General features: G+C 42.4%; 1 protein-coding gene across 7 annotated transcripts in view; it reads right to left on the bottom strand.

The window, feature by feature from the left end:
- Positions 1–5766: 5766 nt before the first annotated feature.
- Positions 5767–16489, bottom strand: part of FNDC7 (fibronectin type III domain containing 7) — a 32291-nt gene continuing 21568 nt past the window's right edge. For all 7 annotated transcript variants that reach the window (XM_090048765.1, XM_090048768.1, XM_090048769.1 and 4 more), the window contains 2 exons: positions 13003–13059; positions 5767–6472 (listed from right to left, as the gene is read on the bottom strand). In XM_090048765.1, coding sequence (XP_089904891.1) covers positions 13028–13059 — 32 coding nt within the window. In that variant the 3' untranslated portion in view covers positions 5767–6472; positions 13003–13027. The remainder of the gene's footprint in view (positions 6473–13002; positions 13060–16489) is intronic.

The raw sequence follows: 16489 nt of genomic DNA, 5'->3' as shown, positions 1-16489 counted from the left end.
AGCTTGTCTTCTATTACAGAAGCTGACATTGCCAGAATTTCTAAGACCGTAGGAGTTTGAACCAGTGGCTCTTACTCAGAGAGGTTCTTGCTGTGTAGTGTTTTTGGCCTTATTGTTAGCAGAATACTTGGATCAGGATGTTCGGCAGCCAGAGGTTCCTGTAGTAATAAGGCTGGTGGTTTGTTGTCATTTGTTGGAAACTCTCAGGTAACAGTGCTAAAAGTTGACCACCCTGGGGAAATGACTCCCTTTTGAGGATTGCTCAGTATCTAGTATGTGTATGATACTGGAAGGATTGCTGGACATGAAGAATCCCCTCTTGATACTATGTGCCTCTGCCTCTGTCTCCGTCAGTTCACCATGGTTTGAAGGATCAGAATTAAAATCTCTTTTAGATGTCAGCAAGTTCTAGCTAACTTAGCTTATTTCTTGACTGTTGGTAATTTAAGTCAGTGTTTCCTCTTTAAAGAAAGGACAACCCCAACTCAACCCAAAGAATAAGTTTTGTGGATGTTCATCTGGAGATGGAAGGAGCTGATGCCATGCCCTTTCATAACCTCATGTTCAGAGTTTTGGGAAAGTGGAGAGGAGTTGACACCCCAGTACATACTGCTATGAGAGAGTTTCACTGTCAGAGCAGAATCTTCTGGTGTGGGGCATGAATGGGATCATGCAGAGAACTTGGGTGTTGTCCATTAGCTGTAGTCAGGCAACAGAGCAGATTTTATGCTCAAAAGAATAAAGCACTGCTTGCTGGAATTTGTATTATCCATTACTCTCAATGTCAGCTTCTGACTATATGAAAACAGTTGTGTTAATTCATGACATTAATAGATTAAGCAGTAGCAAGGTGCAGATTCATCAGGTAGACTAGTGTCCTGGATGTTTTGATTATATATACATTTTATAAGTCTAACTCGTACCAGGTTGTTTGATCAATCTTGCTACTGTACCATGAAGCTGAAAGACATCTGAAATGAAGTATTTTTAAAATTATATTTTAAACCTTTGTATCATGTTTTAAGAAGACAAATGTAATCTAATGGCATTAACTACAATGAAACTAAAGAGTTGTATAAATGGCAAGGGGCTTTCTGGCTTTGGGTGGTGTTCCACCTAATGTGCAGTAGCTACTGCTCTCAAATGTCAGGTTCATCATAACTGCATTTCTCTGGTGTTACCAGATTTCTCTGTGTTTAGCTGACTAGCTTTATGGGGATTTCTGACTTGCTGTTACAAGGAGAAGCTATGTATAAAATATAATGACAAAAGACTTGTAAACAAGATGGTTTTCAGATTTTTTCCAGACTATAGGTAACACGATCAAGGTATTAACAGAGATGCAGCATAATTGCTATTGTAAATGTGCAGTAGAGTCTTAACATGCTGTAAGTGGCATTTGGGGATGAGAAAAAATTGTGATGCTCTATATTCAAGCAATAAACAATCCCCTGTTGATCTGCACCATGCATGGCAGTATTCTACACATCACACCAGGTCCACAATGAGGCTTCTGTAATTGTACAGGATCTTTTTTCCATTTGAGATTTTGGTAATATATGCAAGAATTTATAACTAACTGATGTTATGCATGTAAAGAGCTATAAATGCTTAAAACAGTGTACAGGCTGCAGTTATCAAAGGGAGCTCAAGTAGATGGTTAAAGTGTCTTGGGTAAACATCCGCGTCTGACTTGCTAACACTACCTATGCTCAATTGAAGAGATTTTTGATGTTTTGTACATGAAAGGCATGAGCCAGAAAGGTGAAATAAGTTCAGAATCACACTGACAAAAGAAGCATTTGACCTCATGTCTTGTGTTCTTTTTTTAAAAAAAGTATAGTATTTTACTGATCAATCACTTTAAATTAAAAATAAAATTTGTCTTAATTAAATTTTCCCAGAACCATGGGTTGCTTCCTAATCCAGTGAAGGCAAAAATGGAATTTTACTATGTAGTTGTAATGTTGTTACTTTATGTGAATATGGGTAGATACATCCTCTTTTTACTACTGTGATTGATTGATTGATTGATTTATTTATTTATTTTAGTAAAGTTAGTCTTGCACCTATTCACCTGCTCAATATTTAATGATAATTAAAATTAGCTCTTTCATTCATGTTAAAAAATCTTGAATTAATGCAGGCTTCTACCAGGTAATTAAGAAATGCAGTTCTTATACAGCTAGTTAAGTTTTGACTCTGTTTAATTCAATTGATTTTTATTAAGTAATTCAATTGATTTTTATTAAGGACTCTTCTTAAGGCATTCACTTCCACTTCAGGTGTTAATAGAGTATGTACCTACAGCTGTCTTTAGTGGTGTATTTTGTGATGTTCAGCTGACCTCACGTTCTTGAAGCAAAAATAATAATGTAACCTATTAACAGTAACCTAGAAAGAAAAAATATGTAGACTTGCGGATCTTTTATAGCAAAGGTGAAAAAGTAGTCAAACTCAAGTAAATCGTAATGCCACTAACATGGCTAAATACTGTTTTTGGATGACATCCCAACAATCTGAAATAGAGGATGAATATGAAAATGTTGTGTTTTATGATCATAGAAGGGTTGGAATGGCATGGACAGACTTATCCATTATTTTCTATAGTCTATATTTTAAAATAAACCAATATGACCTGGGCAGAAGTATCAGCTTATGTCTGTAAAGAGCCTGAAATAATTGACCTGCCAGCTTTTTCAGCCAGCTCAGGAGGTACTGATTCAGATGCCAGTGTTTAAAGTTGAATGTTTTCCTGAATGAGAAAATATACTGGAAATGAGAGGAAGTATGTTATGCAGATCTATACCAGGGCTTTGAAAAAATGTGTATTGGGGGTTGGGGGGACAGACACAGGACTTGTAGAGAGAGGACACATACTGTTAATGTTGATTAATGTAGGCCTTGGCACCCTTAGTGTCATGTATGGAGATGCAAGCTAGCTTGGGTACCAGGAATAGTAGAACTGTTTTGCCCAGGCAGTCTATGTTCTTATTGGGAATAACTTTGGTATAGATGGTAGAGAGGCTAAGTAGGGGTGAACCTCTTAACATACTGCTCACAGACAAGGAGTTGCTTGAGGACATGAAAGTAGAGGGTGACTTGGGTGACAATAACCATAAAATGATTGACAATCTTAAACTGAACTTCAAAAAAGCAGATTTTACTAAACTTGGGGAACTCTGAGAGGTAAGTCTGACAGGAAAAGGTGGCCAGGAGAATTAGCTGTACCTAAGGAGGTGCAGAAGCAAGAATGGGAAGTGTACAAGAGGATATTATTGCATGGGCCTGCAGGAAGCAAGTCAAAGGCACAATTTGAGATGCCACTGGAAAAGGCAATTCAAAAAGGACTCTAGAAGTATGTTAGAAGTAACAGACCAAAGAAAGTGTAGGTCCATGAAAGAATGAAGAAGGCAATTGAGTTACTAACGAGGCCAAAGTATTTGATGCCTTTTCTTCATGAATAAAGTGAGCCAGTGGATGACAAGTGCAGGTGTCAGCAAAGATGGGAAAGGAGGTAAACAACCAGGAGTAGTGGAAGAACAGCCTATTTCTAAATGGCTGGAAGAGAACAAGGTGATTGGGAATAGCCTATATGGATTCACCAAGTCATGCCTACTGAACCCAATTTATAAGATTATATGGTCTGTGGATTCATGGACGTTTGGGTTGGAAGGAACCTCAGTAGTTCATCGAGTCTGACACCACTACCCCCCCGTCCTGGGCAGGAAAGAGCGCTGGGATATAGATTAATAGGTGAATGAATGATGGGGATGGTGTGCTGGATGTGTGAAGTAGCTTGATGTTAGCAAGGCTTTGAAATCCAGACTAGATGAAAGTATTGTAAAGTGGATGCATAACTGGTTGGATCATAGCACTCAATGGGTAGTCCTCAATGGTTCAGTGTCTGCCTGAGAAGAGGTATTCCTCCTCCCAAGTACTGTTCCCCAAGGATCTGTCCTGGGTCAGTGTTATTTAACACCACAAATGATTTGGAGGATGAATTCAGTGCATGTTTAGCAAATTTGCAGGTAATGCCAAATTGGGTTGAGTTGCAGAAATTTTGGAGTAGGGGTTGGCAATATGTGACCATGGGCCAGATCCAGCCTGCAAAGCCATTTGACTGGGCTTGTGGACAGGGGGTTCCATGGTGCGGGGGACTCAGCAGCAGTTGTTTTCCCATGCAGCTGCAAGGAAAAAGGGCTAACTGCACATCCCTTTCCCATGCCACTGCAAAGGAATTGCTGGCAACATCTGGGACTTCCCACCCCACTGCCTTTGACCCAGACTGAGTTGGTCCAGCATGCAGGTTTTTAAGGTTGCCAGCTGCTGCTCTGGAGGGTAGAACTGGGATCAAGAGTTAACTTGAATGAGCTAGAGAAATGGTCTGAAATCACGCATGAAGTTCAGCACAGGCAAATGCAGAGTCCTGCCTTTGGGGTGGAATAATATACAGACTGGGAAATGATCAGTTAGGGCAATGTTTTCCAACCTTTTCCAGACCATGGCCCATTTACATTAATAAAATTTTTTCGCAACACACCTGTTAAGGTATTCCCTATCATTGTAGCTCACTGCAGTGGCAAAATTCTGTGGCACATCTCTTCACTTCTGATGGCATGCTTCTGTGCCGCAGCACACTGGTTGGGAAACACTGAGCTAGGGGAATACTGCAGCGATGGACCTAGGAGTTACAGTAAACTGAATATGGGCCAACACTGCACTGTTGCAAAACAAATCCAACAAAAAACATTCTGGGCTGTATAATCAGGTGTGTCACTTGCAAATCAAAGGAAGTCATTCTCTTCTGCTCTGTTCAGCACTAGTAAGGTCTCACCTGGAGTACCATAACCAGTTTTGAGCCCCACACCTTAAGACAGATGTGGACAGATAGAAAAAATTGCAACAGAGGGAAACAAAAATTATTAAAAGCTGAGAAACATGACTTACAAGGAAAGGTTGAAAGAACTAGGATTTAGTGTAGAGAAAAGATGGGTTTTGGTAATGCTTCAATACCTAAAGGGCAGTTATAAGAAGGATGGAGATATACTATTTTCTATGGCCATAGAGAACAGGACTGGGAGCAAAGGCCTTAAACTACAGCAGAGAGCATTTAGGCTGATGATTAGGAGGGACTTCCTATGAGTAGGTGGTCAGGCATTGGAACAGACTACTTGGAGAAGTTGTGGAATCTCCAACCTTGGACATTTTCAAGAGTTGGTTACACAGACACCTGACGGGGACTATTTAGTCAGAAGTGATCCTACCTTGTACAGGGGGCTGGACTGGATGACCTCATGAGATCCCTACCATCCCTGTGATCCTATTATCACAGTGCTACTCAGGCTAATGGACCCTGTATCAAGATATCTCTCATGTGTCTCTTTACAGCATGGCATAGTACTGTGGGGGTGATATCGTAACATGGTATGTTTTATACTGAAGCAAAGGTCTGGGAAATAAGGAATTATGCCCATTTTTCAGTCACGGGGCATACATTCCGATTAAAGTCCTAGGATTAGATGGCCTATGCAAAGTAGTATTTTCAAATCTTGATATGGTTACTTATTTTAAGTTAAATACCTGAACTGTGCCATCTCCAAACTACGTTCTCCAACATTCATTGAAGGAGAGCTGGACCCACAGGACCATCTGTAGAGGTATGTGACTTGTATTAGGATGGACCTAGCTTTCACCCGATTCCCATACATGTGGGGTTCTGTGTCTAAATGTCACTGTTTCATCCTGTGGGGGAAGAGAACAAACCTAGCCTTGACCCTTTGAAGAATTCAGAGGAAACTACAAAGTTCCTTTTGATTTTTCTTGGCTTCTCTGCAGATATTCTATGCAAGAATGTCATGTATTCCTTCCTCAACAAATGCAACTCAAGGAAAATTTAAAAGCATCTTTGCTCACATAATAAAAATTATAACACACAATTTTTGAGACACAGTGAACACCTTTTATTGAATTCCAGAAGTAAACAGTTTATTAAGAAACTCAATTTAAAATACACATCAGAGCATAGTATTATCAGATGTGCATGAAACAAACTAGCCCAAGTTCTGTCCTGGTTTGAGTGGAAACCTGAAAAATCAACCTCGGGACTTGATTAAATCTAGGCAACCATGTTTGAAAATACTGTTACTTCTACAAGTGAAAATCTATCACAATCACAACTTGAAGGGTGGGGGGGACCATAAATGAAATATTTATCTGTTTCCAATTTTTCAAACTCTAAATAGAAAATAACTTTTTTCTATTAAGCACTGTAATTCAGTTACATTTTCAAGCATTTCTTAGAGAATTCTGCAAAAGTGAATAAAAACAACAACTTCCATTAAGAAACATGATTATTTTTGGTACATTTTAGGAAAAGACATGAAGTGTCTGATGTTTCCTTTGGCTGCTTTGTATAAGCAATCTCCACTGGTGATTTCAGGTGCCCGTGTAAGTTGTCCATACACATATTCTAGGGGAGGTGGGGAAAAAGACTTTTAGTTGCATAAAAATACAATATTAAGGAGAAAAATTAGACACACTTTGGCAGTGGTGGTATGCCTAATCCTACCCTTCTTACCGTAGGTTTTGGGTGGTTGTTTTTAATAGTGATCTACTTAAATTTCCTACAAGTTAGGTTTAAATAAACCTGAAATTATGTTTGTAATGTACTTTCCACATTTATGCTGGCAGTTTTGTTTTTAAAATTCCAATTTTATTTGGCCACTGAAATAAAGTAGCCAAGTCAATTTGACTTTCATTTTGAATTGGATTCATTTTCCAGTTCTGATGCACTAATTTTGGCAGGTCATCTCTGTGATGTGGCTGTTACCTCAGACAGCTTATTTCCCTGTCCCACAGCCTCTGCTCACTGCTGCTGAAAGCTGCAGTGAGCAAAGATTTGGAGTACCTAATTCTGCAGCAAAACAACTCATTCAACATGAACATAAGCTGAGCTGGGGGGTGGAGGGAGCAAAGGCCTGTCACAAACAGCAGCCCTCCAGGATGGATAGAGCTGTAACGGATTGGCAAAAATGTGGGCTGGATTGTGCAGAAGGGGACTTGTTGCGTATTCTTAAAACACTGGCTGGATCAGAATTTTGCAGGCTGGATCAAATCTCTTCTTGGACTAGATCTGGCTCATAGATCAGTGGCATAATTAGCGCAGGGTGACCAGAGCAGTTGCCCTGGGTGCTGGCTGTGGGGGAGAGAGCAGAGTGGCTGCAGCTGTGCAACGTGCTGTGGTATAGCAGCAACTAGAAATTCCCATGTGGCAACTGCCCCAAGCACCCAGATGTATCATTTCTCCTGTTTCAGATAAGCCCAGCCTACTGCATCTCTCCAAAGACTACAAAGACTTCACAGAGGAAAGTGCTGCTCTCTATACCCATTTTGGAAACGGTTAGTGGGAGTATTAGCTCTCTCAAGTTTCTTGTTTCAAAAGCTGTTCTCTATGGCCATAGAAAATAGTATATCTCCATCCTTCTTATAACTGCCCTTTAGGTATTGAAGCATTACCAAAACCCATCTTTTCTCTACACTAAATCCTAGTTCTTTCAACCTTTCCTTGTAAGTCATGTTTCTCAGCTTTTAATAATTTTTGTTTCCCTCTGTTGCAATTTTTTCTATCTGTCCACATCTGTCTTAAGGTGTGGGGCTCAAAACTGGTTATGGTACTCCAGGTGAGACCTTACTAGTGCTGAACAGAGCAGAAGAGAATGACTTCCTTTATTAGCTCCACACCCTTGCCCTTCTATAGCAGTATGGTTGCAACAGGAGCTGCCTGTCCAGCATCATCTTGAAGTGTATCCCCAAAAATGGCCTCAGAGGCTGTACTTGTTTTATTCTACACTGCAGGACAGTGGAGAGCACTAAGCTCAGGTACCAAAAGCAGTCTAGTCAGTATCACAGGGCTTCATGTGGACTAATTTACCCTGCTACTCTGCTGCAATCAGACAGCTTCTAAAACTAGTTTAGGTACTTCTGAGCTTTACTGAAGTGTCAATATACACATGCACTAGGTTTTCACTGCATAGATGGCCTGGATCACTCACTGGCACGTGGGCAATCCCCAACATGCTTCTGCCTTCCAAGTGAATTGGAAGCATGTCTTGTGACTCTTTGTACACCTTGTGACTCTTTCTATGCCTGGGAAAGAATCAATTATGGGTAAATTCATTGGTCTTTAGGAAGAACTGTGGAAACTGTACTGTAGCTTATCTTTGTATATGTCCTTTTTCAAATAGCGAGAGTGAGGATGCATCTGAACACCCAGTGAGGTCAAGTGGCCTAGTCTCTAAGCACCTTCAAACCTAGATCAAAGGTTTTCTTGTGTAAATAGTAGGCTTGTGCGAAGTGGCGAGTATTTGCTTTGGATTCAGATTCAAGGGACAGTGATTCAATTTGGTGAATCCCTACCACAAGTGTTTCCTTGAAAAATACAGACTTAAAGTTGGGTTGTACTCTTATACATCATGCTCTTCTCATTTTACTGTGTAACTTTATTGTACAAACAAGCGGGACTCTTCCTTGAACTGTAGCCCAGGCCCCCTACTATTTGCTAGGGATGTGCAAAGCTTTGGTAGCCGATTTGATTTGGAGGAGATTCGGCGGCCAAATCTTTGAATCTAATCAGGAGACCAGATAAAAACTCTGAATCAACTGCGAGGGGGGGGGAGTCGTGAGCAGAACCGACCTTATGAGCGTGTGGGGCCCAGAGGGAGGCGAGGTGGCGAGCAGCTGGAGGAGAGGCCAGAGCCAGCGGGGGGAGAAGAGGGGAGGCAAGTGGCCAGATTCAGCAGTGTATGGCAGCAGCAGAGCTGGTGGTGCTTGGCGGCAGTAGTAGTGCATAGCAACTGTAGCCTGTACAGGGGACTGTCTGTGGGGCCTGAGGCAGTTGCCTCAATCCAACACCCCCCCCCCCCCAGCGGGACAGCCCTGGCCATGGGCTTGTCCCAGCTCCCATCCCTCCCACTCTGTGGGGGCATTGATCTGTCGCCCCCCTCCCATGCAGCTTCCCTCCCCCCTTCGCGCACCACTACAGACTTACCACCTGGAGGCAGCTGTGTCCAGTGTCTCTGAGGACTGCTGCCTGTTTAGTCTATGGCTGATCTCCAAATCTTGTCCAAATCAATTCAGAAGCTTCCAATTCAATTCGGAGCTTTTAATTGGTCTCCTGCTTCGATTCAGTTTTGGAGATTTGGCTACTGAATCGGGCCGAATCTCCTCCGAATTGAATTGGCTACTGAAGCTTTGCACAGCCGTAGTAAATAGTAGGGGACCTGGGCTACAGTTTGAGGAAGAGTGCAGCTTGCTTGTGCAATAAAGCTACACAGTAAAATAGGAAGAGCATGATGTATAAGAGCACAGCCCAACACTAAGTTTGTATTTTTCAAGGAGACAGTTGTGGTAGGGTAACAACTGCTGCTCCTCCACTTGCAAAGCTTGATCTTTGTGGTTAGGTGACTCAAGACCTTAGGGTTATGGTGACTGTATTATTTTTTTCAGGAAATCCAGGACACTGCCCAGCTCAGTACCATCCCCCCCCCCCCCCCCCCCCCGTCAGTGGCGCTGCTGCAGGCAGAGGCAGAGCAGCAGGGGCACGGGGTGCAGTATTTGTGGGGAAGCGGAGCGGCATGGCATGCCAAGCAGGCAGGTAGGTAGGCACTACTGCTTGCGGTGGGAGCAAAGGAACAGGACAGGAGCAAGGGCCACCCTGCCCATATGTACCCAGCCTGGCTTCTCCTGAGCAGTGGTTGGAAATGGGGTAGGCTGGGAAAGGATCCCTTTACAACTAAATATTGTTGTTAACAAATTCACTGGTAAGTAGGCAACCGTCCATCTTCTGGATCATGATGTACACATCCAAAGGTCTAGTCAGATGCTTGATGAAGCCTTTTGTGCCTGACAAGCCCAGTTCGAGAACAATACAGTTTGTAACAAGTTTCACAGATTCATATGTTGTTGAAGTTGGGAGTCTATGCTTACCACATGCTGCTTTCTTCTCTCGTATTGCTTCCATCCTCTGATCATAGTCACTGCATGTTGAGTTGAACCTGGTGCCAGACATTGCCTCTAGATTGGACAGGATCCTGCCTGCTCCTCCCAGCTTTTTATGTTGATGTTGAATGTCTTCATATAACTTTTGCATGTATTGTGGTACCACCACAGAGGGCAACCCAGCATTCTGAAGTGGTCTGAAATTTCACTATATAAAATATTCTTGGGGATATGGCCTCCTCCCATTCTCCTGATGTGGCTCATCTATCGGAACCTTTTCTTCCTGATAAGTGGTTTCTAATTGTGTCAGTCCTGCATGCTCCAGTTCCTCTGGGCTTAGTAGTCTGTCTTCCCACTTTATTTTCAGGATCTTACACAGACATCTCAGGTAGAAGTTTGTTCAGTCTCTTGCTATGCCTAGCATATATAGTCCATGTTTCTGAACCATAAAGCAGGGATGGCAGCACACAGGTCTTGTAGATTTGTATCTTCAGTTTTACTGATGGTTTCATAGAAACAAGGACCGGAAGGGGCCTGTAAGATCATCAAGTTCAGTTCCCTGCCATGGGCAGGAGGTAATTGGGCTGAAATGAGTTTGAGGTTTCATAGATTTCATAGACATTAGGGCTGGAAGGGACCTCGGGAGATCGAGTCCAGCCCCCTGCCCAAAGGGCAGGAAGTCAGCTGGGGTCATAGGATCCCAGCAAGATAAGCATCCAATTTACTCTTGAAGGTGTTCAATGTAGGTGCTTGAACCACCTCCGCTGGCAGACTGTTCCAGACCTTGGGGGCTCGGACAGTAAAGAAATTCTTCCTTATGTCCAGCCTGAAACGGTCTTGCAGGAGTTTGTGACCGTTCGACCTCGTCATCCCTTGGGGCGCTCTGGTGAACAGACGTTCCCCCAGATCCTGGTGGTCATCCCTGATAAACTTATAGGTGGCCATCAGATCACCCCTGAGCCTGCGCTGTTCCAGGCTAAAGAGTCCCATGGCTCTCAGCCTGTCATCGTAAGATCTGTTTTCCTGACCTCTGATCATGCGCGTGGCTCTCCTCTGGACTCTCTCAAGCTTCTCCACATCCTTTTTGAATTGTGGAGCCCAAAACTGGACGCAGTACTCCAGCTGCGGCCTCACCAAGGCCGAGTACAAGGGGAGAATGACGTCCCGGGATTTGCTCGAGAAGCATCTATGGATGCACGCCAGCATTTTGGTCGCTTTACTAGCCGCAGCATCGCATTGGAGGCTCATGTTCATCTTGTGGTCAATGATGACCCCCAAGTCTTTTTCTTCTGTAGTGCTAACCAACGTAGCACTGCCGAGCCTATAAGGGTGCTACAGGTTTTTCCTCCCAAGGTGGAGAACCTTGCATTTTTCAGTGTTAAACACCATGAGGTTCTCGTCTCCCCTTTGCTGAGCTTGTCCAGGTCAGCCTGGATCACCCGCCTATCTTCTGGTGTGGATGCTTTGCCCCAAAGTTTGGTGTCATCGGCGAACTTGGCCAGTCCACTCCTGACTCCAATGTCCACATCGTTAATGAAGATGTTGAACAGGATGGGTCCCAGGACAGAGCCTTGAGGGACCCCACTGGTTACAGGGCACCACGATGAGTGACTGCCATCAATCACAACCCTCTGGGTCCGACCACGAAGCCAATTTCCCAGCCAGCGGATAGTGGTGGAGCCAAGGCCACAACTGGCCAGTTTGGCCAAGAGGTGATCATGGGATACCAGATCAAAAGCTTTTTTGAAGTCAAGATATATGACATCAGCCTCTTCTTGAACACCATGGATGGTGACTGTACCACCTCTGCTGGAAGTATGTTCCAGATTCTAGTTACCCATATGGAAAAGAAGTTTTTCCTCATGTCTAGCCTAAACTTTTCCTTGACTGGCTTGTGCCCATTGGTCCTCATCCTCCCACGGGGTGCTTTTCTGAAAAGCTGCTTTCCCAGATCCTGGTGTTCTCCCTTGACATATTTGTAGGTGGCTATCAAGTTACCCTTCAGCCTTCTTTTACTCAGACTGAACAAACCCAGATCCCAAAGTCTCTCCTCATAAGGCCTATCTCCCAGGCCCTTGATCACATATGTGGCCCTTCTCTTCAAGAAGGATGTAGACAAGCTCGAAAGGGTGAAGTGAAGTGCCCAGAACTAGACACGGTACTCCAGCTGTGGCCTCATGCACGCCGAATAGAGGGGGAGAAACACCTCTTTGGGTCTATTGGTGACACATCTGCTGATGCATGCCAAAGTTCTGTTTGCTCTTTTGGCAGCTTCATCACACTGGTGGCTCATATTCATCCTATGGTCAACTGTCACCTCCATGTCCCTTTTCGATGCAGTGCCAGCCAGTGGACCGCCCCCCCCATCATATAGATATGATTAAGGTTCTTCCTACTCAGATGAAGGACCCAGCACTTGTCCCTGTTGAGCCTTATCTGATTACATTCAGCCCATAGGACCAGCCTGTCAAGGTTGTCCTTGATATCTTTGTCCTGTCCTCGGATGTTCCCACTTGTCCCCACAGCTTGGTATCACCTGCAAACTTAATCACTGCACTTTTTCACTCCCTCATCCAGGTCATTGATAAAGTTGTTAAAGAGTACAGGCCCAAGTACTGATCCCTGGGGGACACCACTATAGATGGCCCTCCAGGATGAGGTCACCCTATCAATTACCATGCCCTGGGATCAGCTGCTGAGCCAGTTGCCAGCCCATCTCATTAGCCTGGTCTAGGTCAGTACTGTCTGACTTAATTGAGAGGATTTAATAGGGAACAGTATCAAAGGTCTTGCTGAAGTCTAGATAGATGACGTCCACCTCCTGACCCATGTTCAGCTGGTTAGTTACTTGATCATAAAAGGACACCAGGTTTGTTAGGCATGACCTCCCCTTGACAAAGCCATGCTGGTTGTTTCTCAATACCCCACCAATTTGCTGTTATTCCATGAACACTTCTATAATAGCCTTCAATTCTTATTTTATTCTTATTTTAAAATCCTTACCTGTTTATCTCCATCTAAAATGATGCTATTCTGTACTTCTCTTTCCTCTATAAATCACTGCAACAAAGCAGAGGTTTAGATAAATTCAGCTGGGAGCAAAACATAAACAACCAGTTTGCTAAGGAAATGTTTGTCTGAATACTAGTTTATACAGCAGTTTAGGTCATAAAATTTAAGAGAGAGGTTATTTAATTGAAACTACAGGAGAAATGTAGGCTATACTGTATTCCCATTTGTAACAAAGTGCTACTTATCACTGGCATACTGTGACTCAATAAATAATGGAATATGAGCATACAGTATCAAAAAGTACCTTACAATCCTTCATTACCATGAGTAGTTAGGATTTCACCTCCCAGCACTGTGCTGGGACAGTATCAGATTCAAAGGGGAAAATGTTGCTTTATTAAACATTATCACTCTTTTTGTATCGCACTGTGTTTTTTCTTGGAGGTTTTAACCCAATACAGGCAAGGCCTGACTGATTTGCTTTTAAGAACAAGTGAGATCACAGCTTTCAGCACTACAGTTGCTGACCAAAATACAGGTAAGATTTGTGTAAAATACAGAGATGTGAATTTCATTCATTTAAGAATAAATAAATACAAATAGATATTCAGGGAGAAATATCATGTGCAGAAGACCAGTGTACAAGGCCTGCGCACTCCTTAATTGTACTTGCATCTTGTTTTTGGCCTAAGAATATATGAAACTGTGGTATGTTATAAAGAATTTATCTGAATGAGTTTGAAAGGACATCATGTGATAGGTGGTGAAGCTATACATGAGTTAGAGACAATCCTCAGCTGTACACCAATTAAATGTTTCCTCTGCACCACTCTGTTATATGTTCTATATGTGCCACCTATGTTAGAAAAAAAATACTTTAGGGATTTTTTTCTGAGTTTCAAAAAACTTTAAGTAGAATAATTTTTAGAGTCTTGTACTGGTAAAAACCATCTGCCAAGAGTTCAACTGTGCAAAGCTTAAGTGAACAAGGTTCTTTGGGTAAATCTGATATCTTTTATTGGACCAACTCATATAGTTGGAAAAATTCTTCTTTGCAAGCTTTTAGGTACAAATACCCTTCATCAGGCTGAGGAAGCATCTGCAGTTAGTCTGTGCTTTTCCTGGATGGAATGAATAGTAAAGAAGCCAGAGGCAGGTATGCATGCAAGAAAGCCAGTCAGTGAAGCTGTGAGATCCAGGAATGCTGATGGTTCTGTTGTAGGATGCAGTGATTGGGGGTGTGGAGGGGGTGGTGGAGATGTATTATCACTAACATATCATGATAATATGTTATCGTGTTAACATATCTCCACCACACCCACAACAGAACCATCAGCATTCCTGGATCTTACAACTGCACCTCCAGAAATGCAATACGTCTTATCCAATGCACCAAATGCCCTGATGGAAAATATGTAGGAGAGACTAAACAGCTGTGCACCAGAATGAACACACGCTGAAAATCTAGCAAAGACAAGAATACCCAATTACCTATGGGGGCACATTTCTCACAAGAAAACCACTCTCTCTTCAATCTCTCAGTTCTAATCCTCAAAGGGAATTTACAAAACACCTTTCACAGATAAGCCTATGAACTTCACTTCATCAACCTACTGGATACAAAAAATCATGGACTAAATATAGACATTGGATTTATGGCACATTATTACCTGCCTAACATCTGACTCCCCAGGTACCTCTCTACTATTTACCAGCTATGTTCATTTCCCCTTCTAGCCCCAGCCTGTCTCTCACCCACAGACTTCTCAATTTACATCTTCATTGACTGGCTTTCTTGCATGCATACCTGCCTCTGGCTTCCTTACTATTCATTCCATCTAGGAAAAGCACAGACCAACTGCAGGTGTTTCCTCAGCCTGATGAAAGGTATTTGTACCCAAAAGCCTGCAAAAAAGAATTTTTCCAACTATTTGAGTTGGTCTAAAAACAGATATCAGATTGACCCAAAGAACCTTGTCTGCCTATGCCCTTAGACCAACACAGATAAAATGTACACACACCCCTGAAGCTTAAATGAAGTCATCTGCATTAACAACAAACACTTTTTTCCCCACAAAAATGCTAAAACCTGAAAATATAATATCTCTGGCCCTTTCAGAGCTAGAAAACAGGTCCTGATCCTAACTAGAAAGAAAAGCCTCCCTAATGGTATACAACTCTTGCTTCCACCCCAGCAGGACAATTAGCTGACTTCATAGTTTGTAGCACTTTTAAATCAGGAAAAGCGGTCAATGTCTAGAGCTGAATTTTGCTGGGCTGTAAGATGGTATAATTTGGGGGGTGATGGCAAATTGTGTATCTGAAGGGATAAGAAACATTTTGGGATTTATACTTTTTTTTTTAATTTGCCAGTTGTTTGAAACTGCTCAGAGTTTTAGAAATGTAAACTAAATGATTGGAATTACAGATTTTGTTTCCAATTTTTGGATCATTTAGTCTGATCTCTTGTATAATAGAGAGAATAGGACTCTGCCACATCATTCCTGCATCAACTACATAATTTCTTATGGAACGCAAGTCTATATTTCAGAAAGACATTCAATCTTAATTTAAACATGTCAAGTGACAGAAAACACCATGTCCTTATGTAAGTTGTTTCAATGGTTAACTATTATCACACTTAATTTGTCCCAGTGGGCAGAGGGCACATGATTTGATCATAGGCATACATTGCGAATTCATTGCATGCTTGTTCAGTTATTGTATATCTTCAATTTATTGCGTGGCTACCATTAAACATCCCCTGTGCTTAAGTAACTTGCCATCAGAAGCCAGTGTCATATAGAACATAGGTGTCAAACTTGATCACCCCTGTAAGCCAGATTCAGAACTGACAGCAGCGGTGTGGGGGGTAATACAGTCATCACTTGTCCCTCTGCTGCCAATATGCATGCCTATCAGACTCCATTGCTAGGAATTCAGTGAGCAGGTCTTGCCCTTGCTCGCCCCACTCCTAAATTCCCAGCCCCATTGGCTACATTTTTTATACCTATGATGTAGAAGTATCTTCTGGTATTGTGGAGCTGGCTGATTTCTTTGGCTACCCCCTTCCCTGCAGATGCGGTGAAGTTTGTGGCAAGAAAAAAGGAATATATAAGTAGGCCTTCCCTGACTCTTAACCCCTGGCTGCCATAACAGCCTCTAGCTCAAAGGGCAGGGATTAGACTTTATGCTACCTTTTACACCGGGAGACTGATTTGACATAGAGCAATCCCTGAATGATGGGAATACAAATATGATTAAATCTATCTTTGTACACTACCTCAAATTATCCCATATTCAGCTTTGGCAAAATATCCAAGCTCCAAGCAAACATCTTGCAAGACATTATTATTTTATTGGGTGTAAATATTTTTTCTATGGTAGAACTGAGAGAACGTCTTTATCTGAAAATAATGTCTCAAGTTATTTTAAAGGTGAAGTACTTTTAATTTTAAGAGAAACAAATTTCCTATTA

Source organism: Crocodylus siamensis, chromosome 5 (genome assembly GCF_052110815.1).
Source record: "Crocodylus siamensis isolate JL-2025a chromosome 5, ASM5211081v1, whole genome shotgun sequence".
NCBI lineage: Eukaryota > Metazoa > Chordata > Crocodylia > Crocodylidae > Crocodylus > Crocodylus siamensis.
This window is presented reverse-complemented; position numbering and strand designations above follow the sequence as displayed.